The sequence below is a fragment of the Phaethon aethereus genome (assembly GCF_964289735.1).
Source record: "Phaethon aethereus genome assembly, chromosome: 9".
Lineage (NCBI taxonomy): Eukaryota > Metazoa > Chordata > Aves > Phaethontiformes > Phaethontidae > Phaethon > Phaethon aethereus.
In genome coordinates this window covers 27,386,244-27,412,938 of record NC_138585.1, presented here as the reverse complement: position 1 = coordinate 27,412,938, position 26,695 = coordinate 27,386,244, and the positions used below count along the sequence as shown (strand labels likewise).

Here is a 26,695-nt window from a genome sequence, read left to right as displayed (position 1 = left end):
ATCCCAGATATTTTCAGTATTTTCTGTGACTAAATTTAGCTTTAACAAAGCTGTTCTGATCACTCGGCTACATTTTATGATCCAACGCTCATCTCCACATTTTAGTTGTAACAAGAATTTTCAGGTCTTTGAACATTTCGGTGTCTCTCCGGAGCACCGGGAGCATCAGGAAGTCTGGAGCTGGTTAAGGCATTGCATGGGCCATTGGCAGAGGTCTTCTCTTTCCCCTCTGACATCGTTAGTGTCAACGCAAATTTATCTTCTAGATCCGCAAACCTACGGCCGGCTTTATAGCCCTCCCTGATTTTCCACCATCCAGGAATGCTTCAGCAACCGCTTTGTTCTCAGCCGCTGGCCGCGTGGCGCGATCTATCGGCACGTCCTTCTCCAGTCAGCACGGGCATGCTGGAAATAAAATATTGTCTTTCCAGACCGGGGCTTGCTGACCTTCCAGGGCACGGGTGCCAGGTCGCTGGTTTGACACGCGTTAGGAGCCCGGGCTGGAGCGCTGGCCTGGGCGCTGCTGAGCTCCCTGGGGCTGGAGGTCCCCGGGGCTGGGGGAGGGCTCCAGCCCATCAGTGCTGGGAGGAACCAGGTCTCAGGAAACACTGGAGACCCTTGAGCAAAGCAAAGCAAACATCCATGAACCCCCGCAGGAGCCGGGGAAGGAGCATGAGGGCATAAGGAAGGAATTACTGGTTTTGTTTCACTGTCTGAGAGAGGATTTGGGGAAAACGTTGAAGAGTTGGAAAAGACATGATTTGGGAAAAAGATGTAGAGTTGGAAAAGACATGATTTGGGATCGGTCCAGCTGGTGCTTGGTGGCCGGGGAGCACAGTTGGGCGGCCCAGGCGGGGAGACGGGGACCTCTCCGGGCTGGAGGGGTGGCTTGGAAAGGTGGTATCAGGGCTATGGGTGGGCAGCGTGGTGGCAGCAGGCAGGTACATCATCCCTGCCACCAGAAGGTCACCATCAGAGCCTGGTCACCTCAGATTAATCCCACCCCAAACCAATTTTGAGCTTGCTTGCTCTTATTTCGCGCCCCGCTCTCACGGCACCCTGCCCGTGCGTGGCTACGGCAGAGCCGCAGCACACAAGGGCTCAGCACCTTTCTGCCAGCGCCCTGGGGCCTCCATAAACACCCTGCTCGGCTCTGGGAAATGATTAAAAATAACTGGAGAAAAAAAACCAGTAAAGAAACACGGACATCCCCACGAGTGCAGGCGACTAAGAAAGGGGACACAGAAATAGCCAACGGCCTTTCAAAGTTTAGGCTGATTTTCGTTTTGCCGTACATGGGAATTCATTGCACTGGTACTGCTCCAGGGTCCAGGGCGTTTCCCCCCAAGGGGTCTGGTGGTGCTTTGATGGATCAGGTTGAGAAATACCTCCCTGGGGCCGCCAGCTCCGGCTGCTGCGAGGGACCGGGCAGCCCTTCGCTCTGACCTGGCAGCGGAACTCAGGCCCTCCTACGGTACCATAAACCGATTTTTTCTCCTTCTAACTGGAGTAAATGCCCGTTGCCAAACTTCAGCATCTTACCTGCCAGCGTGACAAATTACAGAGCTCTGGCGGCCAGAGGGACAAACACCAGCAACACTCAGTACTTGCAAGTTATCAAGCTCCGAGGATAAATATTTATATAGCATGCCGCGAGGCTCCAAGCCTCGAGCCACAAACCCCGCTGAACCACCGCGTCAAGGAAGCGGGCACCAAGCCGCCACGTGAAACCAGCCGCGGTGCCGGCGCTGCCCCGGCCGCTCTCGTGGCCCCGTTCTCCCAGAAGGGGAGGAGATCGGCGCAGGCGGAATAACGTTTCTGAGCTGTCCTGGGCCCCGTTCTCAGAGCCGCTGACCAGCGGCAGCCCCGGCGAAATCAAGAGTTGGGAAAGTTTCGGGTGGGGGAAAAATCAGGCTGTGAACTCAGCGGTGGGCAGTCGCTCAAGCTGCACCCCAACGGCGAACTGCGCTACGGGGCGCAAACCTCGCGCTGACGGCCGAGAACAGGCGCGACGCGGCGGCAGCGGCGCTGGCTTTACTCAATAGGCTTTAATCTGAATTTATTTCCCAGGTCGCTCCTCCCGCCCCCGGTCCCCCGCCGCCGCGGCCGCCCGCGCAGCGCTCACCCGCCACCGCGGCCTCGCCAGCCCTGCCGCCCGCCCGCCCGCGCGGCCGAAGCCGGACCGCGCCCAGCACGCGCCACGGAAAGCCGACACGAGAACGGTTCGGAAAGCGGATTGTATCGCCCGGCTCCGCAAGGGGCTTTAGTAAAAAATTACAGTAAATTAATTACAGTAAAAAGGATTACAGTTTATTTTTTTCCCTCTTAAGTCCCCCTTTTTGGCAACAACTTTTTGCAAAAGGTACATTTTTCTAGGTTGGAAAATTTCAAATTTTATTTCTGCTCAGCCTTGAATGATCTCTGAGTTAATTTCTTCACTTGCAGACTTCTCAATCATTTTTTTCCCCTCTTTTCCTTTTTTGCCTTCAGTCTTTTCTACGATACTTCCTCCGTTTTGGAATTGTTTGAGAGTGACAAAGAAAATCAAACAAACTGGGAATTTTCCCATTTTGGAGAAATTTTGAAAAGTTACAGAATAGAGAAGACAAATAATTAAAAAAAAGAAAGGAAAATAAATGTTAAAAATTACATTCTGTTACAAAGGGGAGAAAAAGTATGGAAAATCAAAACAGTTAAATAATTAAAATTAATTTTCAGCGCTATTAATTTTTTTAAATTGCTCCGTTTCAAACCTGAAAGAAGCAGCAAATTTGATTTCTTCACAGTGTTATATAAACAGTAAAAGGGTAAAGTCCACTGAGATTAAATAAGAAGGAAAATTATCTTTTTACAGACAGAAAGCGATTGAGGAAAGCAGAAAGCCCTTACGCGCCTGAACGCTCTCGGCAGCGTCTAAAGCCACCAAGACCTTGTGCCTCAGAAGCGAAGGCTGAGGGGTTGGGGTCCAGCTTTGTTTCTGTCTCCTGGCTTGCAGCCCACTAAACAAAACCCCTGCATTTCACACCTGGACGTGGAAGCTGCTTCTACACCAGCAAACGTCCCAGTGCCAGGGATCGCTCCCGCACGGTGGCACTCCATCACCTGGTAGCGTCATCGAGGCGTTAGACCTCTCGTGCTGCACAAAGCTCTCCCTGGCCCATGTCAACACACGGTCTCCCCACAGCCCCCCACAGCCCTGTTGCGGAGGTAAAAAGAGGTCCACGGTATAGTGGGGGGATGCTCTGTGCCACGGGGGTGCCAGCAGCTCTACAGGTAGGTGGTGGCCTCTTGGCTCTCCCGCTCTCTAGCCTGCGCAACGGCAACGTTGATGCACTGAAGCCACTCCTCGGCGTTCTTCTCGTCTTTGGCCTTGAAAACATAGGTCTTGCTGTCAGTGAAGATCTCAAAGGCCCGGGGCAGGCTGCGGTCCCGGCGCTTCTTTGCCACCACTTTAACACTCTGTACCTTGCTGAGCTCGATGGGGCAGTCATCGGGGTCGTCTTTCTGAAACACAGGGAAGACAAACAGAGCCAAGTTCAGCTGGTAGAGCTTCCACCGTCTTAATATAACAGTTGAAGTCTCTAGAGCTGGGCTTGTCAACATTGCTCCTGCGGGCAAACGACCGATGGGGACTTCCTAGAAGAGCCTTAGAGGAGTCAGAACCCCCCTCCCACGCAGTGCCAGGCTGAACCTCATCGGGTTTCATGGGGTGTCATGATCACTCATGCACTCAGCAGCCAAGTGAGTGCCCATGAGGCCTTCCTCCCCAGCATCTGCACGTTTTAGTTCCAGCTTCAGCTATTAAACGGGCTCAGATTTTCCTTTCTCTGGCTTTTAATAACGGTGACCTCTGTTAACGATGGCACGCACAGTGCCGATGGCAAACGCTTCCTAGGTACAAAAATCAGCCAGTCCTCGGGGACTGAAGAAAGCTCTCTTCTCTTAAGCAGTGACAAGCTGTTCCCCTTCTCAGGCTCACTCAAAAATGGAAGCAGCAACGCCTTTTGTTGGTTTTGAAAGCAGAAGAGATACCTTGAGTCTGACCTGGGAACGTGAGGGAAATGATGGCATTTCTCTATGGCCAATGGAGAATACGGGACAGCTCCGTTGCAATTTTGTTTGAAAACATATAAAGTAGGTACATCTAGGAAATCTTAGCATCATTGTAAGAAATATGATGCAGGGAGCATATGAGAGTTGTGAAAAGTCGTGGAAGTTTCCTGTGAGAGAAGAGATTTGTGAGCTCATAAAAAACGTACGAATTGTGTCTCCAAGTGAGAAGCTTAAGCCCAAGTCCCTGATCCCTCAAGTATATTTATGTTTCTGCTATTGAGGTTCTTATACTTCTTACCAAGAAGTAAGGGTTGATCTGAATGAGAATTAGCAGTTAATTATTTTGCAGGAGCTGAGCACAGCTTGGAGGAGACTGCGGCGTGGGAGCGGTAGACTTGGCAGTGTTAGGTTTACGGTTGGACTCTTAAAGGTCTTTTCCAACCTAAATGATTCCATGATTCTAACTGCTCTCTCCAGAGCTGCTCTGCCTGCCCCAGCTTTGTCGGCTCTCCCAGCAGCCCAGGTCTGAAATGCAGGACCAGAACTGGGCAGGGAGACTTCTCCTGAAATATTATTTCAGTCTCAGTCTCAGTCCTTCTGGGAAAGAACCAGGAACATTTCACTCTTCTAAAGAAAAGCTCATCTGAAAAGACCATCCAAAAGAAGTCCCAGGCCCAGCGGCTACGATTCCTCTCTGGGATTTGGTAGTCCCCTACCACCACCACCGATCTGCCCTTTTTTCACATCCAGTGATTACCCAGGATGCGTTTCCCAACTTTTGGAGTTCTGTGTTGCATACATACGTGTTATTTGCAGCCAAGGTCTCCTGCATCCCTGAAGTGCCGTAATCCCTGGGCAATGCCCTCCTCTCTGACTCGAAACAGCACGTAAGTCCGTCCCTTGACCCGAGCAGCTCTCCCGCAGGAGAGGCTGGTAGAAGCCCTCGGCGGGGCCAGCGGCTGGGCGAGCAGACAGACCCCTCCGGGACGCGGGGGGTCCCTGGGCTGCGAACGGCAGCCACAGCACAGGACCGTCACCTTCCCAGCGCACCTCCATCTCCCGGCATTGCTTCTGCGCGTTCTGGGATGGGGCGTTTGGTCGTCCGCCTTGTACATTTTTTATCAGGGAACCCATTCCAGACCCGAGAAGTTTTTTTTAAATGGATGATTTCCCCACTAAAACATTCAGTTCTGACCAAATGACTTCCCATGAACAATGAAGTTCGTCGGCAACTTCACCGGGGAACAAATGTTTCCAGAGCCATCACTGATTCCCCATGCACGACCACGGGCCCACGGCAGCGGCCCACCCTCCCCTGCTTCCACAAACACCGATTAAGGCTTTAGCAACAGTATTAAGCTGGCTCTGCACTGAAATCTCACCTGGGATAAACGTTACGAAAATTTTATCACAGAAAATGCAAAGCAACGTTAGACTCGAGAACCAAAACTTTGCACCCCAGGAGCCAGACCCTTAGACTTAGAAGCCGATCTAACAAAAATAATGAATTCCTTTCATTACCGCACAGTGTTTGACCTCAAGCTGCTAAAGAAAGTTGATTGTACCCTAGGCACGCTTCTGTGAAGGAGTTTACCACAATTTTCCAGGAGTTTAGGATGTGGCTGGCTTTCAGACCTCTTATATTTTGGCTTTCGCCTGCCTCCCCTTTACCCACTGGCCATACAGTGGCTTACACAGAGCGAATATTGTCCACACGGTTACTCTGACAAAGGGAGGGTTCATGGTGGGCCTCCAGGAACAAGCAGGCACAGCCAGCTGGCCATCTCACAATGCCTCCTCTGTGTTAGGTTTGTATTTTTAAGCGAGCAGCATCTACAGTCCAAACACCCACGCGGCACCCAGCGCCGCGCCGCAACGCCAGAGATGACGGGGCAGAGCCGTGGTGCTCAGCCAGGCGAGCACCGTCCGTCCTCGAAGGCTGGAAGCAGCACCAGGCGCGGCTGGGCAGGAGCCTCCGGCGCCGCTTCCTCCGGCCGCAGCCTGTAGCCCCGCGTCCTGCAGCGCTTTCGGCACCGGCACCCGGCCAGCGGCGTGCGGGGCTGGTCCTCCCGCCGGCTGCCGGAGGTGCGTGGGAGCGGACCTCCTGCGGGGTCTGAAAACCACACTTTTATTGTCCAAACTGCTTCGGGGAGGCTTCGGAGCCCCAGCCCTGCTCAGGGGGCTTAAAACTTCGTGTTTGGTGTCTGCAATAGTCATCCCCGGGCACGCGTGCAACCTAAACCGGCGGGCTCGGGGTCGCCCCGGGCTGCACCCCGAGCACCGGTTAAGGGCACGACTTGACTCTCGAGTTTAGGCCAAATCGTAGAAGTAACAGGATCTAACGCACCAGCCTGAAGGACCGATCACCCAGGCGCAATACCCGCCGGCTGCCGCCCCCGGCGCGGCTAGACGCCGGCCTGTCGCGCTGACGAGCCAGCGTTCAACTCGGAAAAAAGCGAAGCAGCCTTGAGCTTGCCAGTTAAAAAGGGGACGTTGATCTACACGGATGACGCTGCTGAGCCAAATCCGCTGTGCAACACTCTAACCTGCCAGCTTCACCCGCCTGCGCCGTGTGGCACCTTCCCCGCCTGGGGAGCACCGGCAGCGCAAAGCCGAGGCGGCCATTTCTGCGTGCTAATCGCATCCCAGGAGTAATCAAGGTATTCTGATACGCCGTACGCCTGGCTTGCTTGGAGAGCTAATTAAAACCATTCCATTAAAAACATTTCTAAAAGCCAATCGACTTGCTAAAAACCGACAATTATTCTGACACTCTTTCAACAGTGAACATCAGCCAGGAGCGGGCTGCAGCTGTGGTACACAGACGGATGAAACTGCCTGCGGAATCTCACCCGAAACACCAGAAAACGGCACCAGAGAGTGAGGAAAAGGCAGTTTCATGAACCACTTGCTTTCAGAAGGATTGTGTTGTCCCACGAAAGGCACGTCTTCCACCTAGGCAGGACACCCTGTTGTATTTCTTATAGGAAGGGGATCAGGAAGCCATTTAAGAAGCTCAAAGAGCTCTACCAGGCTTCCAATAATAAATAATAAAGATTATTTATGAGAAATAGTAAGGTTTGTCTATAGTTGCTAATTTTGCATTACCTAAGAGGTCTTGTAACAAAAATAAAAAGACTATTTTGCACAACGTTTGATAATTCTCATTGTGAAAAGCTAAAGAAAACTAGTTTCTAATAACTGATAAATAATAACTAATGAGGACTGGATTCAATTATCCGCTCTTTCATGCCCTCGGACATTCATGCCCTCGGACACTCATGCCCTCGGACACGTTTGTCCCCGAGTCCTATTGGTATAAATTTCAAACAATTGCACAGAAATTTCAGCAGCATTTCTCTGAATTTAGATGAGGGCAGAAGTGAAAGCAAAAAGCCTCTGCTCCTTTGTGAGAAAAGCATGTTAGCATCACCTTGCTTAAAACACATTCCTATTTCCTGCACAAATAACACCAGTTATAACGCTGCCATCTCGAGAACAGTTATTAATGTACAAAAGCAGGCAAGACTTTTAAAAAAGGTGAACAGTTGCTTATTTTGGAGACTGCTCTGAGATACTTAGAAGGGCCTGACTCTCCAGGCGCGCTGAACGTAACCGTCTCCCGGCCGAACACTGCTGGTCCCCTGAAAACTGGGGACCCAGAAATCACAGCTCACTTGCTGTGGCTGCTGCTTACCTTGCTGTCCCATGTCGTACACTTTGCAAGTGGAAAAAACAGACTTGCCTGAGCCGAATCTATTGAATTTGTGTTTATTCAAGGAAATAAAGAATTGCTGGTCGAGACTGGAAACTATTTTTTAACCCACTGTAATTCCTTCAGGAACAGAAGCCTTTGCCATGTCCGAGAGGTGACCCTGGGACGCCTGGAGGCAGAGGGGACGATGCTCAGGCGGAGATCACCAGTAGGTATAAATTACTGGGGCATGAGCGTGGCAGTGCCGAGCCCTGGGCATTTGTTGGCTGAAGGAGAGCAGCGCCAGTCTGACACTGAGCATGCGCGGAAATCTCACGCTTTTCATCCGGAGAGAAAAATATAACTGAAGCCAGTGAGCAACCCCTTGGCTGAAGTCAGCCACGTGGCGTACAGAGACCACGGGCAAAGCCAAGTGGCAAAAACCTCTGGGAAATGGTGTTGGGGAGGAGGGAAAGAGAGAAATCAAACTGACAGACTTCTGACTTACGGATTTTCCTTTCCGAAAAAGCAGCTGGTTGCCAGCCAGGGTGAAGTAGCGGGTCTTCCACCTTTTGATAAACTTCCACCGGACTTGCTTCTCTTTAAGCTTGCCTTCAATCAGAGGCTGGCCGTCCTGATTTACACCTGGGGAGGTGAACACAGAGCGAGGGGGTTATTTCTGTCCTCCCTGTGCCCCAGCTGACAGCCGGGCTTTTGCCGCGACGCAGTAAAGGTTTTTTGCAGTTGAGCTGTGTCAGCTCCAAGACCGCGTTCCTCCCGACCTCAAGCAGTCGGCTGTCACTTCAGAGAGACATTTCAGCCCCTACTCGTGTTTTGCTTGGGAGGCTTAGCAGACGGAGCCGGCAGCTCGGGACTCCTCCGTCCATCACTCTGTCCAGTCCCTTAGCCCTCGCGTACTTCGCCCCACCATTACGCCTCCCAGTTGTTCCTCAGCCCCGCAATAACAATTTATCGTTTCATGCATTTATGTTGTCTCTGAGGCTTTAATCCCCACTACAGAGTTCAGTACAGTTATATTCCTGCTGTGGAGTACTCTGGATAGGAATATTTTGAGGGTATCACTCTCCATTAACTGCAGTAGCTTGCTTAATGAAGCAGCAGCCCTACGGAGAAGGAGTGAAGAGCCAGAAGTGGGGTGTCCGCGTGGGGTTGAAGGGTCAGGTGCCATCCCACTGGAACGATTGCCAACCTCTCGTAGGTAGTTCCAGCCCAGAAATGTGACTTTTTGCTGAGAAAGGGGTTGGTGAGTCCAAGGGCTTTTTCTCCCCGACATGACCCTTCCCTTCCTCACCCTCATGAGACACAACTCCTTCTTCCCTTGGGAAAGCGATGTTTTTATTACCAGCCCTCCCTTATCCAGTGTTTGAGCCATAACCTAGCCCTGCATTTTGTAGAGGTCACTCCCTGTTACATCTTTATTATATTTTCTAGTTCTTTCTTCTGGAATATTTCAAAAGTCATTTAACCTTAGCAATCCATTTTAAAAAAAGTAATCCTTACAACAAACGCAGAGTTATTTACGTCCTGTAAATCTCACAGCACTGACCGGTTGGAAACGTGATGTTTTCTATCACTTTTGCATTCCTAAAATAACACAATTTATTTTGACATCTGGACTGCCAAAGGCCAGAACAACTCATGGCTCAGCGCCCAAGGGACCCGGGGTCTGCCCTGCTCCCTCCGGAACAGTCAGGGTCTTTTCAACATGTTACCCATTGAGGACACCGATGTTTTTACCATCTCGTGGCAAAGTTACCTTACAAACTATTAGCACGTCACTGGCCAATAACACTGCCTCGCCCACGCCCTGGGTGGCGAGAGCTAAACCAGCTTTTCCGCCGCACACGTGCATAAATGCCGTCCTTACAGAGCGTGCTTTAAATACAAGACGAGTAACTCTGCTCAAGCCAGAGATGAGGAACGAAGAGGAGGAGAGACGCAAAAGCTTCCGTCCCCTCTCGATGATCAGCACGCTACCCAAGAATAATCTAAAATGTACTTAAAAATACATAGTGTACAGTATGGAGGTCAATAACCAACATGGAAGTAGAAGTATGGGCACACGCAGCTGCCTTACCTTCAGCTCAGCTACCTTCCAGCCCGTTCATCTTCTATACTGGTCTGAAAAGTGGCTTCGATTTGCTTTAGAAAAATAGCTTGTGTTTGTCACTATAGTTTTTCCTTCAATCCATTCCCTTACAAATAAAAACCAAATAAAGCCTCTAGGAAAGGAGAGCCTTTTTTCCCCTTATTGCAAAATTATCGCTATATTTAAAATTACTTTCAGAATTCAGAGCACTGGGTGAATACTGGGAAGCCTTGCACTTTCATTTACGGCGTGTTCATAAGGACACCAGCCCTGCGAGCGTGGTGCTCACCTGTGATCCATAGGCACTGGCACTTACCTCGGCTGGCAGCGTGCGAGGTTTCAGGAGCTGGAAGAGCGTTCCCAAACCTTGCACGCGAAAAGGAATATTCCAGCACAAGAAAAGCCCAGCAACCAAGGGGATCACCCTGGGCTTTTCGCCATGACCGCAGAGCAACCTCGAGCCACTGCCCTTCACGTGTGGAGCAAACGATTTAAAAATTCTCTGATACCATGGCTGGCTTTCTTTTTCTTTTCTTTTCTATTTTTACACCGATACACGGGACACGATGGATCAGATAGACTGAAGAGCAGTCCGAGGCATAAGCAGTCTGAGAACGGATGTTTTTTGATGTGATGTTTGACTTGGAGCCCTTCCCAACGTCTGTCAGATGGTCAGTTATCCTCTGGCTGGCCGTACTTGCATACCTTAGCATTAAAGTTCATCCAGTAAAGCTTTTTCTTGAAAGTGTTTGCTATCGTCGGCGCACGAGCCTTTCGGAGCCCGAAATGCAGCAGGATGGCGCGAGGCTGAGGACGCGAGGCGAGCGGGGCGGCCAAGCGCAGCCGCCAAAGGTAGCACCTGGGCTTTCAAAGGCTTTACAGCTTTTTTGGGCACATACCTCTCTTCGCTACCTCCCGTCTGGCGGAGGAAAAACAAACGAGGCAAACACAGTGCGTCAGATTTAGGTGAAGAATGTATCTTTTCCCCAGCGTTGCTTATCTTGGCAGGGAGGCAGGCTTTGGGGGTCTTCGGCGTGTACCATAGCAATTTCCTCCTGAAAGACTATAAATATTTCTGTCGCTGTAGATAGGGAGTTTTTGGCAGCAGATGGGCTGCACGAAAAGGGGGGTGGCCGGTTTCAGTTCGATGGGGAGCGGCAGCTGTGACTGCCGTGGCGAACACGGGTCGCGCGCGGCTCCCCGCGGCCCGCCGCATCCCGAGCTCGACGCAGCAGCTCTCGTCCGTACCTTCGCAGGCCAGCACCGACGCGCCACGCCACCCCACCTGAGGCGGGACGAAGTAGAACAGGGGCTTGCTTTCCTCCCTGCATCGCTTCTGTCGCTGCAAAACGGCACAAATCTACAGGGACGCTGGTTTGGGGCTGCGCCCGTTTCGCAACACGCTCTTCAGCGGGACAAAGCCACATTTTACAATGCGTCCCTTTGCAATTCTGTTAAATACTGTCTTCAGAACTACTAGAGATACGTGTTTTCACTCGTTTTAGAGATTTCCTCAACTGGGAATCTTTTCTCCCCAGCCTTTCAGAGAAGCCTGGCTGGGGTGGAGGCAGCTTCAAAATAAATATTCAGTTTACATGAAAATCCTCGGAAACGGGACCAAGAAAAGGCAAAGCTGAGGGGATTTAAAGTATTCCTCGGCCATGAGGATGTCACGACGTGCGGCGACGTGGCGCTTCTGCAATACCTCTTCGCTGAGGGCGGCTGCCGGCAGCCTCCGTCCTGCCTCCGCACCCTGGTCTGCTGCGGGGGACGTGCACAGGAGCAACACCCGAAGTGGTGCCTCTGGGGCTGGATGTTGCATCTGGGCTGCAGCTTTTTAAACCCTCGGCTGAACAGCCTGTGCAGAGGGGGATGGAAAAGGCCACGGGGAATCTCTCCCTGCAGGAAAACCCAAATCAGGGCAGACCAAAACCCCCAGACATCCCCCCGCCTCCCTGGCGTGGGTTTCGGAAGCATCGGTCCAGGGCAGGTGCCTTTGTGAAGGAGCCTCGTGCCATGGGGTCTGTGCTGAATACACACTCATACGGAACACGTAGGGTTAACCGCCGATGAGTCGACGGGGAAAAAACCTGCATAGGCACAGTCCCCATTTTCTAGACAAGAGAAGGAGCATCCTGTGGCAAAGCTCCACAGTAACAATTAACCCAGTTCACACAGAGCAGAAAGAGGAGCTGAAATCCAGCCAAGCCGGTAACAAGGTGCACACAAGGCATCGTCAAATGCCACTGAACAAAAAAGTGCTGGAGAAAACAATAATCCATTTTAAACAGGGAAAAAGCTGGTTTGGGTCGGGTTTTTTTCAGATAAATTCGTTTCTGCAAACGAACTGTCGGACTCGAGGTGAGCCTTGGCAGGACCGTGCGGTCATTTCTGCCTGCGGCTGCGCGGACGTCCCGTTGCGGGGGACACCGCAGCGGCTTTGGGGGGAAACACCTACTGGGAACAAAAGGGCGGTTTTTCTTTGTAAACAGCTTTCTAAGGCTGTATCAGGTATTACCTGGCATTTCTGCAGCTGAGATTTGCTGGGATACCCATAAAGGTCACCCTTAAGAGTCATTCCTCTTTGGGAGCTGAGCAAAAGGGCTCACAGGACTGGCAGCTAACAGGTCTGAGTACGAGTCCTCCTGCTCTCGTACCGCTTCGGCTTCTGGGGATTTTGTTCCCCTTTTATAAAATCAGCATTATAATTTGTCAGATTTGTGAGAACAGATAAAAAGTTTTAATTTTTTTCATTAGTTTTAAACAGCAACCAAGCTGATATTTTGCTTATTGTGCAAATGCCTCATCAGATTTCTAACTTAGTGATGTACAGGGTAATATCCCTGTCATTCCCATAATTTGCCATTCACATGCACAATATCTTGGTGGAGGATGTTTTCTCACAATGAGAATATGCAGTTTGGTGTCAGGAAATTACCATCTCAGTAGCATGTGGGTGATAATAACAGGGCTTGGCTCCATATCGTCTCCCAAGATGAAGTGTCAGAACCGCTATGACAAAGTCAACCCAGTGAGAGAGACGCAGCAAAAAGCTGTGAATCTGAGAAACTCAAACCAGCAGCACCGAGTGGCAAGCTTTCCTGGAGTGTGCATGAAAGAAAGAGGAGAGAACTTCACGTTAATAAAAAATGACAAAGATAGGACAGGAGAAGTTTTTTTACTCCTACACGGTAACTCTAAAGAATTAATAACGTGCACAGTAACTTTCAGAGCATGATGACAACTCTATAAACATCTAGATATGGCAAAAGAAGGACTTGATGAGAAAAGACAGTTGCACAGTGCCTGGGTCTTGTGCATCTACCTGGCTCCTGGTCCCATGGGAATGGCTTTGATACCGATTCCAGTGCAGTAGGAACATGCTTTAACCCAAACTAAGAAGATGTAAAGCACAAAAAGTTTGAGGACCGGAAGACACTGAGATGGTTGGTGGTCAGGAATGCAACATGAGAAAGGAAGTGAAAATTGCAATTTTGGCCTAAAGTGGATTTTTATGGCCCAAATCTTTCAAAAACAGGATTTACAAAAGAAACGTTGATCTCTCTTTAAGCACCCGGTGGCTGGAAGCAATGCTAACAGAGCACTTCTAGTGTATGTCCACAAAGAAGCCCATGGGGAATTCTGATGTCAGCTTCCAAAGCCGTTGTAATGAATCTGATGCCAGTATGTCTGAGGGTCTGATTAGAAGAAAAAGATTCACGAAAGATAAGAATGAAGCTCTTTTTCAATATTTTTCTAAGTCCCTTTGCTTATTTTCATTGCGGTTAACCTCACAGAATCACAGAATAATTCAGCTGGAAGGGAGCGCAAGGGGTCTCTCATCCAACCTCCTGCTCAAAGCAAGGTCACCGCTGGGGTCAGCCTAGGTTGCTCATGAATTTATCCATCCGGGACTCGGAAATTTCAGCAACATCTCTAGGCAAGCTGTTCCAATGCCTGATCGTCCTCACGGTGGGAAAGTTTTCCCCTGTAGGTAGTCTAAACCTCTCCTGCTCCAATTTATGCCTGTTGTCTCTTGCCCTCCCACCACACACCACTGAAAAGAGCTTGGTTCTATCTTCTTGATGACCTCCTTGTAGTTATGGACAGACTACTATGAAGTCCCCCTTCAGCTCTGCCTGCACCAGCCCTTGTCCCTCAGCTCCTCCTCACAGGGCAAGAGCTTCAGCCCCCAAACATCCCGGCGGAGCCTGTCCCAGTCTTCATTGGAATTTTATTCAGTCACCACTGTAGCCGTTCAATACCGGCTGTGCGCAGAGTAGGAGTAAGTGCATGGAGCTATGTTAGCAAGAGACATCATGAGTAAATCCACGCTGCCTCAGAAACGCAGAGCTTTACTCTTCTGTCTGAACTCTCCCCCAAACTAAATCCAGTAGCTGGTGACCCCCTCTTCTTTCCATGGCAGAGCAGGGTTATATGAAAGAAGCTTCTGCACTTCTAATACAGTTAGAAGATTTTTTTTTTACAATCAACTGCAAATTGGAGCATGTACGTTCCTTATACACATATTATTTATTGGGAAATTATGTCTAGTTTCGATTCCTTCACCTTGCATGAATAAGGACAAATTAAAAGACTTCAGAAAAGCGAGACAAGAATGATTTAAGACTGATCTTTCATGTGATTATTCATACCACGGGAAACTAAAGAAGTGTATTCTCCTTAATTTGCCCAAGCAAAGCTCAAGATGTGACATGAGAAAGTCTACAAAGAGAGATTTTCTGCATAGCAGGGAAGGGCATAATGTGATGCAGTGTTTAGAGATAGACTAGACATAAACCCACATTTTAACAGTGTGATTAAATTACCTGAGCAACAGCTTAGGCATGCCATGAGTTCTCCTTCACTTGAATTTTAAAAATCAGGTTTAGACATCTTTAGAAAAATATGCAAAAGTAATACAGATCAAAGAGAAAACATTTCTTTGATATAAGCATTATTGGACTATATTCTTCGACTGTTGTTTTATAGAGGGTCAAACTAAGTGATCACATAATCTCTGGGTTTGAAATCACTCTGTGAGGTGGTATGCTGGCATGTATAATGAGATCTTTAGCTTGAAAAAAGGAGTTAAAGGATTCAAAAGGTTATATTTACTACTTATTTGTCATTACTTTTTTTCCTGCAGAACACACAATAAAGCTAAAAATACTACCCAAACTCAAAATGAAAAATTATTTACTATAATATCCATTGCTTCTTAAACCATCTTAATATAGAGACACTAACTCCAAAATAAATTTAACCCTGAATAGCAGCCATTGATATAAGTGACCATTTAGATTATTGTCTATTAATTGTACCTTGCTTTCTTTGCAGAACGACAGTGCATCAAGCTTTAAGCAGTTTGGGTACTGAATAAAAAGTAAAAACTCCAAACTCTTCCAAGATGAACTCAAGACAGATAAAAACCAAAGGATTAAATCTTGCATTTGATGAAACATAAAATCATCCACAAAAATTCAGTCCAATCATGAATGATCTCAATGATAATAAACTCCTATTAACTTGAAGGAATGGAATGTGTGGGTGGCAGGCAGATGAAGATAAATGCAATTAACCTAAGGGAATATGGATTCAGTCTCTCTCATTAATCATCACACTTGGTTTTGTTGGAAACCTGGAAAGGACACACTACTGAATGCCACTTTTTATAATTTTCAAGCAAGCGTTATAGCTGGGATATTTCAGTTCACTAGATAATCACCACCGCTAGCAAAAGATAAATGTATTCAGAAGTTAATATGGTGTAGGCTATTCTGAGCGAATTGCTTTTTTAAAGAGGAATTCATAAAAAACCCCTGAGTTTTACCCGAACCATTGCCCATGGGCACAATGTCTCTTCTGCAGCCCGCAGGGATTACTGCAATTTCTTTGTAAGCTTCCAGAATAGGGAATGCACTGCGATTCCCTCTCCGGCTATCAAGTGGTTTTACTGAATTTTTTTGCACAAGGGCTCGTGAAGCCAACTGTCAATAGAAAAGGTTATGTTGAAATGAGGCTCTTAAAGGCCAGCTTTTCCTAACAAGAGGCACACACTGCATTTACCAAAATTTCAATGCCTTGTATCTGTGCTCGAATGGTCATAATTTAAAAAAAAAAAAAAAAAAAAAGTGCAACCTGGTTTTCCTAGCTCTGAGACCAGCTGCAGTCAGGGCACATACCTGTATTTGAGAGATGAGTAGGATTTGTGGGAATGCTCTTCCTGGGTGGCAGGAAAAAGCAATTTGGGATGATTTAACAGCAATTCTGGAAAAGTGAGGTTGTATAAGAAATGCTTTTCAATGAGAAGAATGCATGAGAAATAGTCAAACTTTCTCAGGATTAATTGCCACTTTGAGTACATCCATCACGTTGCTTAAGCATAACTGCCTCTTTCCTCACAAACTCAGCCTCCAAGTGTAGTCTGGCTCTAAAAATCCTCCCAGCTACGTCTGAAAAAAAACATCATTGATCTGGCATCCTAAGGCAAGATCGAGGCTTTAAGGCATAATGCTTTCCTAAGTCTGGAGGATAAATGGCATCTTGCAACACGGCATCCAAAAAATGCAACAAAACCCAACATTAACACAAAACAAAAGACAATAACAGAACAAGAATTTGCCTCTGAATTCCTTCTTTAAGAAGAATTTTGTTGCTAAACAGCATTGCTGAGAGGGAGAAATTACTTTCTTGCCTTTCAAAAGTATTTGAGATTTCAAAGGGTCTGTCCCACTGTGACGTGAAAAGAAAAGGTGTTTTATTTACAGCCTTTACATTTCTTAACAATTCAAGAAGATCTCTGAATTCTCTTGTCTCAGATCTTATAAACCCAAAAAGACCCTGGAGCGTCTCCCACTTCGGTACGACTTTTCCCAGCTGCCACAGCTCTACGTCACCAACACTAAAGGTGAATTTGTCATTCCCCTGCAGATTTTTATTCCATTGAGCACCATCTTCCACATTCCTTTCCTACACCCAAACTTTTTTATGAAAAAGAAAGCACCATCTCAAGTTATTGCCTCTGCTGAGAAGGTGGCATTTCACTTAAAGCCTTAATGCTGTATTTGCTTTTTTTTCCCCATGGGGCTTTAGTTGGCATCATACGGATACAAGCTAGACAAAGGTATCTCTAAGAAAAATTATTTGTGTTTCCACTCCTAGAAGAGGCAATATAATTCACAAGGGCCTGTGCAAGACCCAGAATATAGGAATGAAAGTCCAACTCGTGCCCGGAGCTGCCGGGCGAGCTCGATGTGGGCAGAGCCCCCGCGCTCCTGCGCTCGCACGTCTCCACGCAGGGCGGATTTTGGCACTCCTTGGGAAGGACGGCACTGCTCCGCTGCCGGGTGGACACGGCTCCGGCCGGAGGGCAGAGGTTTGAACACATTCAACCTTTCTGTCGACCCAAGCGTGTAAACGGAAAACCGTACGTGCATTTCCTTGCAGCCTTTTCACAGCAGCTCGGGGAAACGGGGAACCCTTAGAAGAGATGTGACCTCCTCCCTCGTCTCTGTGGGATATTGCGACACCAAACCTACAACCTACAGCACTGCGACGCGATTTTTCACCAGACCGAGACGACGATGAGCAGGCGGGAGGCGGCGTGCCAGCCCCCCGCCGCAGGCACTCCACGGCAGGCGTTAGGCTCCCGCTTCCCGAGCACCTTCAGCGTCAGGCAGAGTATACAGTTTACCCTACTCGAGACGTGCCTTCGAGGGCTCTGCAAACAGACTCAAGAGCCTCTTGTCAGTGGTACGGAGACGGCCCCCGCTTCCGTAAGCTCTTGTGCTAACCAAAGAGCACTGAAGAGCTCACTGGGAACTGCTGCCTGCTGTTGCACTCTTTTATTGCCCTTTGCCTTAAGTCCAGATCCATTTGAAAATACCGGCTCTATACTGGTCGTAGCGGTGGGGTCTGGATCCCAGCCCCAACACCGCGCTCCTGGCAGCAGAGCCACGGCGGTGTGTCACACGGACCTCCCTGCACCGCATCCTGCTTCCAGCCCTTCGCAGACCTCTCCTTGGAGGACACGGCACTTTGGCAGAAGGGCAACAAGGAAGCAAGGTGTCAGCTGTCCTTTGATGTCTCCAGATTTGCGTCATCAGCAAAACCCATGGCGTCAACAGGGAAACGGTGCCTCACGTCACCCCCAAGGATTGCCTTTGCCACCTTCATCTGGGCTGTTAACTCTAAGACAGCTGCCCTACCAGCATAATCAATAGCTCGTTACAAACACTCCCCTTTTTGCGCTAGCTAAATGTCTTTGAAAACTCAAAACAAAGTTATTTTATTAAGCTTTGAAGTTTTAAGCAAGACAGACTCATTTTCCTTGCAGCTTGACGTACGTCTATCACTGATGCGCTGGACAAACCACAGTAAGAACACGGTACCGAGATGAAATTTCAGCTCAAAGCATGATTTCTTTTATGGTCATTGAGCCCCGTGAGAGGTGTAGAAGGAGGAAGATGGTCAAACACCCGCGAAATGAGCACGGACAGCTCGGCCTGCAGCAGAGTCTGTGCCACTCTTGCAAGACTTACTAAATTCAGGGTTGATGAGATATAAAAAGATGGTAGCTGTTAAAAGAAATAGCTGAAACAGCCAATTATTCAAAGGCTTGGCCAAAATATTCAAAATTCTTGGCCAGAATTGTGCAGGCTTTTACAAAGTGGCAAAAAACGTCTAAGAAAAAGGCCCTTCCTCTGAATTTCAGTGATCTAAAACACATGGGTATCAGAAAGCTTTGAAAAAAAGAAGGCCACCAGGATCTTTTATCTGGGAAAAAATGTATTTTCCACTCACCCTGTTTTCTAATATAGCTGAAGTATTATGGCTGTTCTTGAGTATTGCCCTTGTTCCTAAGCAGATGCATACTATGGACTGAATTATGCTAAAGCAAATACTTTTGAGAACGAAGACATGAATCGGATGCAGTACCCATGCCATCGTGCCCTGACACGCGGCACCTGCGCAGACACCAGAGGACCTGGGACGTGGTCCCCCAGATGCAACTCTCTTATCTGGACACTGCAGGATGGGTGCAGATCCCTCCTGCTCCCCAGGGGCTAGTAGTTATGCAGATTTATGAGTCTGCGTTAATTTTGGATCGTGTCCCTCTAAGCACACACCACTTAAGGCTTGTGCTTGGCTGAGTCTCTCGTCAGAGATGCTGAGACGAGAGGAGTTTAATGGCGAATTCCAATTAAAAGAGACACTGCCTATGCCATGCTGGAAAGTTTGCTTTCCCTTTTCCCCAGCCTCTGCCACCATCCCAGAGTTATCCGGGAGCCTCGCTCCGTCCTCCACGCGCCGCAGCTCCACCACCGCGCGGCCCACCAGCGAGGGACGCAGACCGCTTACCTGTCGCCCTTTCAGGGTTATTGCACATGAAACACTGCCAGGTTCCCGCTTCCTCGCTGTAGCCAAATAAATCGAAGAACCTCACTTCTTCCAGGTGCATCTGCAGGTGGTCCAGGTCCTAGGCCGATAACGAGAAAAAGCAAACTCACTCATGAGGGGAACCACCGCACGGTTAACAGCTCGTAACCCGAAATCGCAGCGGGACGCACCGCGGGCCGCCGGCGAGTGTCCTGTTCCATACGTCTCCTGCGGACAAGCAGCCTGCTGGGGCAAACGTGCTGAGCAGGACGTCTCTCTCCCTCTATCATCATCAGCAGCTAATAGATTAATTATACATTAATCTGCAGGCGGCAGGGGACTGCTTTGGGATTTTCTTTGTCGCCTTTTTTTTTGGCCAGCAATGCGCTCAGCAGTCCTGCCCGGCACGTTTCCCAGCAGCTGAACCCCTTGTATTACCTCCAGCCCTCCCTCAGGGTTTTTTCAGTGATCCAGAAGGTACTGGTCTCTGCTAACACGCTCCAGCGCTGCGGACCAGCTGGGTCCCTCAGCAGAGCAGGAGTTAGTGGCTGGGGACCGCTTTGTTTTTTTTTTTTTTTATTTTTTTTTTAAAGAAAGAATAGAGGCTCTGAACTCAGCCCCCTGTGAGAAGCACTAATACAAATGTTTAATATGAACATTAATATGAGCATTTCCAAAAACCACAGCGACAACAGGACTGATGTAGCTCACACAAAACATACCCAGGTAAACGCGATGTTATTCTGCCCGTGACAAGCCAGGGAAGTACGGGTTGTGTATCTGCAATGTAAACCGAACGTTCGACCTGGTCAGAGAAACCTACAGAAAGCATACTTGCAGCTTCAAGTATGGGAAAAGCCAGAGGATATTCCTTTTGAGGCAATTAATAACACTGTATAATTCAATGTGTTTTAAAGCCCGTTATTTAATTTTAAAACAGATTGTGATCTCACACTTAAACAAGCGTCGGTGTTAAATAACAGCAACCAAGTTACTCACTGCCAACACAAAGGGAACTGCCAGGACCGCTCAGAAACCCCTCCTGTTCATTTGCGTGGGGGCTTCGCAGGTCTGCAACCACGCGCTGCAGCCCAAAGAAAACACGGATTTACGCAGCGGTGGCGAAACTACCCTCCCTTGCCAGGGACGTTAGTTCATCACACCGAACGAGGCTGTGCAAGGGACGCGGTTGTCCGATTCGGGCCTTTTCAGAGAAGCGTTCGCCAAGGAGAGGGAGCAGAAGCGCGGCCGGCTCGGGGAGCGCGGCAGCACGGCGTCTCTCCTCCCCAGCCTCTCTCAACCCGGGAAACGGCGTTTGCACAAGAACCGAAACGCCCGGGACAACTTCACGCCGCCGGCCATCGCCTCCGACAACAAGCTCGGCTGAGCCAAATGCCAAGGTTGAACTTAACGGGGGCTCTCGGGTGCCCCCACGCTCTGCCCGATGGAGGCCATCTCCTGACGGATTTTAGGCTGTCTGAAGGAAGGATGGCAAGGCAGAACGGGAAGCACAACTCGCATCACCCGAGAAGCTCCAAATGACAAAGGTTTTCTTCCCTTTCCAGCAGGAACGTGCAGAGAAATGGGCTTCCCAACACACGGGAAGACGATGACCGCACGACGAAGGTCTTGGACACACGTTGGCTTTGTTTGCAAGAGGGTGCTGGAGGGCAGCAGCCCCACAGTCCGGCTCTTCTCCCCGTCCTCGCGTGGGAGATGGGCGGCCGGGCTGCAGCAGAGGGGTCCCCCGCACTCCCCGGCTGCCTTGGTGGGCTCCCTCGCACGCCCGGCTGTGCGATCCCTTACGCCTCGTGTGCCCGTTACCGGGGTCGGGGCTGCAGCCGTAGCTCTGCGCAGCCGGCTGCTGGGCTGCCCTGCCCCAGCACGCTCAAACTGGCTTCTACTGGGGATCGCGGGCAAAACTTGATTATTTTGTTCTGTAACTGCTCTTTATACATTGATGAAGTTCTTATTTCCCTCCGAAGAGGAATTCTGTACATTCGAGGAATTTAGCTGGCTGCTGTGCTGTACAGCAGGAACGCTGTGCAGCTTCTCTCCGTATTTCTCCCGCCGGTCCGTGGGTAGGGGATCTGACAGTCTGAGGCTCCCTGCCGCCCTTCAGATACTTTGGGCACAGTGTGGGATCCCGAGCAGATCATCCCTGGGCAGGAGAACTGAGTCCTCAGGAGGGACAGACCACACCAGCCCCCCGGGGTCTCCTCTCTGCTGCGGGCTCCCGATGGAATCACAGAATCATTAAAGTTGGAAAAAATCTCTCAGACCATCAAGTCCAACCACCAACCCAACACCACCAAGCCCACTAAACCATGCCCTGAAGCGCCACATCCACACGTTTTTTGAACACCTCCAGAGATGGTGACTCCACCACCTCCCTGGGCAGCCTGTGCCAATGCCTGACCACCCTCTCGGTGAAGAAATTTTTCCTAATATCCAACCTAAACCGCGCCTGGCGCAACTTGAGGCCATTTCCTCTCGTCCTATCACTAGTTACTTGGGAGAAGAGACCAACCCCCACCTCACCACAACCCCCTTTCAGGTAGTTGTAGAGAGCGATGAGGGCTCCCCTCAGCCTCCTCTTCTCCAGACTGAACATCCCCGGTTCCCTCAGCCGCTCCTCATCAGACTTGTGCTCCAGACCCCTCCCCAGCTCCGCTGCCCTTCTCTGGGCACGCTCCAGCACCTCAACGTCCTTCTTGTAGTGAGGGGCCAAGATGTCCCTGTGAGCAGGGGATGGTAGAGCAGAGCACGGCCAGCAATGCGCCCAGCCCTGACGTGCCCCGATCCTCCTCTCGCTTGTGGCACAAGATGGGCAAAACAGCGATAGTTCTGCTCTGGGTGGGTCTGTGCAGGACATTACAAGGGCACGTGGATGACACTGAGCAGAAAGCCTAGGAGCTTCTCCACCCTGTGAAAAAATCTTTTAGTGGCTGCAATGAGCCAACTCTAGACTGAAAGAGAACAAATATCACTGAAATATCAATGCAGCAATCTTTCTTTTCCACTCCATACTCTTGAAATAATCTGCAATAAGCCACTTATTTCAGGAGGGGAAGCACGGGGGGAAAAGCCTAATTGGAGAGGAGAGATTTATCTCATCCCCGTCCTCCATCATCTTGAAAACTTCAGTGACTCCATTGTGAAAACGCGCTTCTTTCTGCTGTGTAAACTGAGATAGCAAACAAAAGAAAGGGAAGAACAGAACTAACGATGGCTTAAAAATGTTAATTATTCTCTTGCAAGGCTGCTCAACAAAAGACTCTCCCAAGGCACCACATGCGGCTTGTAAAGTAGTCGCCATCTCACTCTTCTGACACAGCATGAGTCAACACAAAGAATTCAGCAACGAGCTCAAAACCAGCTTAGTTTTTGTAATGTGGCCTGTGTGTACTTTGATAAAGAACTGTGAAGCAACCGAACGGAAATCTGTAAGGATGTGCATCTGGAAACGTTTTACTTCTGGCACATCTTAAGCTGTGTTGTATAAATATTTTTAGTGGCATGAACAGGCTGCCCAGTGAAACACGACATGCTTTCTGTAAGCCAGGTATTTGCTGCAATTCCTTGCACATGCATGCTGGGCCAAATTCAGAAATCGCTTACAGTGATGTAAATCTGAAACTATTTCTCAGAATATACCCTGGAAAAAATCGCTGATGTAATAGATTTTTCTCCAGGTTTGCAAAATGCTTTAGAATACATATTGAAAAAAAGTCTACATTCATTTTCTCTGCATTAGCCACAGAATCACAGAATCATTCAGGTTGTAAGAGACCTTTAAGGTCAACAAGTCCAACCACCAACCCAACACCCCCAAGCCCACTAAACCATGTTCCGAAGCGCCACGTCCACACGTGTTTTGAACACCTCCAGGGATGGTGACTCCACCACCGCCCTGGGCAGCCTGTGCCAGCCACGGGGCAGAAGCGGAGCAGTTGCGGAGCAGTGCTGCAGCACTGACTCGCGGCGGTTCCTGTTGGCTGCGGGGGGTCAGACCTTCTCCATATGCTCACAGCAGAGGAACTCCTCAGTCCTGATAAAGCATTCAGACGTTGCTGTCACACGATGCATAGAACTTAATATAAAATGCAATACAGGATGCTGACGCTGCATTTATACCAACAGATTTCGAAGTATTTTAAATTGAAAGTGCTACACATTGAAACAACCACACACCCATCATTTTGCTTCATTCTGCGCTACTGGCAGAGGAATAATCTTAACAACTACAATAATTTTGTCAAATCATTCACAATATTTGAAGATCTATTAACAATGGGAAGAACTTCTGAAACAAAAATTCCAGATTACTGCAGAAGCTTAGTCTGTCAAGCAAAGTAAGGACCAGGTCATGCTGGGAATACTCCAGCTAGATTTTTTGGGAATGTAAAAGCTAAAGGAAACCCTCCTTACGGCAGGTCTCGCTCCCAGAAAACTCGGTGGGACTTTTCTCAGTGAACTGAATGGAAATTGCACTAGAAACAAACTCGGGTTCTGTATTAATAAGCAAAACCAAAACCGAGAAAGTAAATCCAGCAGCATATTGTGGAGACCAAGACTGAACGATAAAGTCTTTTACCATTTCAGACGTATTACATCTGCCTGACTGTCTTCAGCCTCCGAAGGCTCTTAGGCAATCTGCAGCTCCCAGGGTTTCCGAACTTCAGTTCCGTGCTTAATTCATTAAATCAGTGAAGATCGGTATCTCATTTTCCAGCTCTGCTATTTTGGGAACTCAGAGATACTGTTACTGTCATGGAGCGATGAAAATTCCCAAAATAGGCCAAATGCTAGTATCTGAGCCGTAGGAGGATTATGCAACCGATGCGCTGGAGACTAATCTCATTTCTAGGGTGTTGGACATGTTTTGTAGACTTCGTGTGCATGATGCACTACATCTAATCCTACCCATGAAGACATGCTCTTTCCTAAGCTCTTTACTGACCCCAAACTCCTTCACACTCCACCGGCTCCAACTTTTGACTAGTAGATCTTGGCATGCACGCAAGTTAAGCCAGTATTGAACAGAAAAGCAGTTCTAATGCCTTCAGATGAGTCAGCCTAGGATTTCAATAGCAGCTAAAATACTTAGTGCAAGCTCCACTGTGTCTAAGTAAAACTGGCCCATAAGCTGGGTCTCAGATGTGGGGATCCCCTACTCCTCTTACAAGCCACAGCAGCCGTTCCCACTTCAATGCAACATTCTCTTGGGGGTTCAGAAGTTTCAGAAGGTCTTTCTAACAAACCTCCTGTTTTTAAATCAGCCATAACCTTAGTAAATTAATCTTATTCAGTCAGACATCTTCATGCTTACAATATTCTGAGAGAGTATTTTAAAATCATGTTTGACAATTCACTTCATCCAATTGAGCTGCATGGAGATGTTCAGGAATAAATAGGTATTTGTTTTACAATCCTACAGCATCCTGTTCCAAGAAGCCTGATTAATAGCTTTGAAATAGCATTCGCTGAAATCCTGGAGACAGTAAACAGATTTGAAAGAGTAATCTTTTAAACTGACGGGGGTAACTAATGGCGCATGTGAAAATGATCGTTTCCATAAAATCCAAGCCTGTGTTTAACTAGGTGAATTTCCAAGTGGCTGCCAAACAGTCCACCGTGGCAGCTAATGTGAATCTAGAGTTTGAAACGGCGAGCAGGAAAAACTCCACAGGTAGCACCACTAGTTCTCATCACAATCCACATGAAGCATGTAGGAATGGGTGGAGGACAAGCCTGGAGACCTTTCAAAGCACAGTACAAAACAACACCCTGGACCCTCTGCGGAGGTTGAAAATGTAATGGCTGGTGAACATTTTTCAACATCCCCACGAGCTGGATGCTTCCTATAAAAAGGAGGTCAGGGGCACGCACTATGGGTTGCCGTACGGCCATCCAGGAGAAGAGGACTTGGCATGGCATAAGTGCAAGTGCTCAGAAGATGACGGAGCTAAGGTGAAGAAGAGGAAGGGGCAGGGAAAGGGGTTTTGTTTTTCACTATTTGAGCACAGCAAAGACTTGCTGTAGCTGTTGTAAAGATTTTTGTGCAGCTGTTCTAAAAGTCAGGGCAAAGTTCTTCTACTATTTTTTTACATGAGAAAAAAAAAAGCTTACCTTTTGGTGTGGAAATGTAGACTGAATCATGGCAGTTTCAAAACTGTGCATCCCCTTGAGCTGTGTCTTCTCCCACAGGGCCTTAAGTACTTGCACAGCATTACTCTGTATGGACAAAGGTTCTGCAAACAAGCTCTGAAGAAAATGTTGACAACAGGATTTAAAGCGTTTTTTATTTGTCCATTAACAAAGAGCATCTTGTTCTTACAGTGGGACAGCCATGCGAATAGCTAGGGATTAGTTCACTTCTCTGTAAGGAGTTACGATGGATCAATATGCACACGATTAGATAAATCCTCAAATATTTCATTTCCTTTGGGGATTTTTTTATTGTACATTACATGTCTTTAAGGTCTGTGGCTCACCAAAGATTATCTATCAACTACCACTACGCATAGCAACTCGCGTGTTGTTTTTGTATTGAAAGCGTTTATCAAGCTGTTGGCAGCGCTGGCCTCTGCGAGCCAGGCGCAGATCGCAGCGACGCGCGTTTTTTGGAAAAGACAGGTCATTTACCCGTTAACGCGAAGAGATGCTTAGCAGCGCTGCAGGCTTGTATATGTTTATTTGGACCTGACTGCAGCTCTTGGACCTTGTGCTGGGAAGAGTAACAGTGCAACGTTTGCGCCGGCACTGAACAGGCAGCCGGGTGAAACGCAAGAGAAAAAAACTCCACAGAACGCGTCCAACCCAGATTTTGCTGGCAGAGTACAGGAATTTTCAGCCCCTGAACATTCACAAAACAAGATGAAACCTGTGTTGGGTTGGGTGCTCTCACCTCCAAAGCTCCCTGTTTCAAAGGACAGCAAGGAGACAACCTTATACTGCCTTGAATTATTCTTTCAACAGCATTAAGTTCTTCATTGTATAAACTGCACAGAAAGTCAATGTTACAAGAACACCACTGCAGCTGAGAGAGCTTAGCACTTCTGCCTCCACTCTATCTTCTACATGATCTTGTAATTAAAAAATGCATTTGCGTCTAGGAGCCAAGTTAAGAGTGCACAAGCAAATCTGATTTTCCATATTTCAAGTATTTGATTTCGCAATATGAACCATGTCCTTTTAATGTAGGTTTCCTGGATGGACATTCCTTCTTCTGTTTCTAAACAGAAACCCAACAATCCTAATCACACTGTCTGGCATCCAACTGACACAGACACACTCCAGTAAGACTTAAACCAGGAATTTTATCGTGGCTGAGGCCATGCATTTTTTCCAGCTAAGCTCTCAGAAACAGCCGGATCATTTTGTCCAAATTAAAAGGCAGAAGCGGTCGCCTCCAGGCAGCCACCTGGCTCGAGAAAATGGCAGCCCAGCTACTT

General features: G+C 48.5%; 1 protein-coding gene across 2 annotated transcripts in view; it reads right to left on the bottom strand.

The window, feature by feature from the left end:
• Positions 1-3,267: 3,267 nt before the first annotated feature.
• Positions 3,268-26,695, bottom strand: part of VEPH1 (ventricular zone expressed PH domain containing 1) — a gene marked incomplete at its 3' end in the record, with an annotated part of 81,130 nt that continues 57,702 nt past the window's right edge. The window contains exons 10-13 of one of the 2 annotated variants that reach the window (XM_082003794.1): positions 25,371-25,505; positions 19,221-19,338; positions 8,256-8,392; positions 3,268-3,504 (exon numbers count right to left, since the gene is read on the bottom strand). In XM_082003794.1, the coding sequence (XP_081859920.1) occupies positions 3,268-3,504; positions 8,256-8,392; positions 19,221-19,338; positions 25,371-25,505 (627 nt within the window). The remainder of the gene's footprint in view (positions 3,505-8,255; positions 8,393-19,220; positions 19,339-25,370; positions 25,506-26,695) is intronic. The other variant, XM_082003795.1, reaches the window with a different exon arrangement.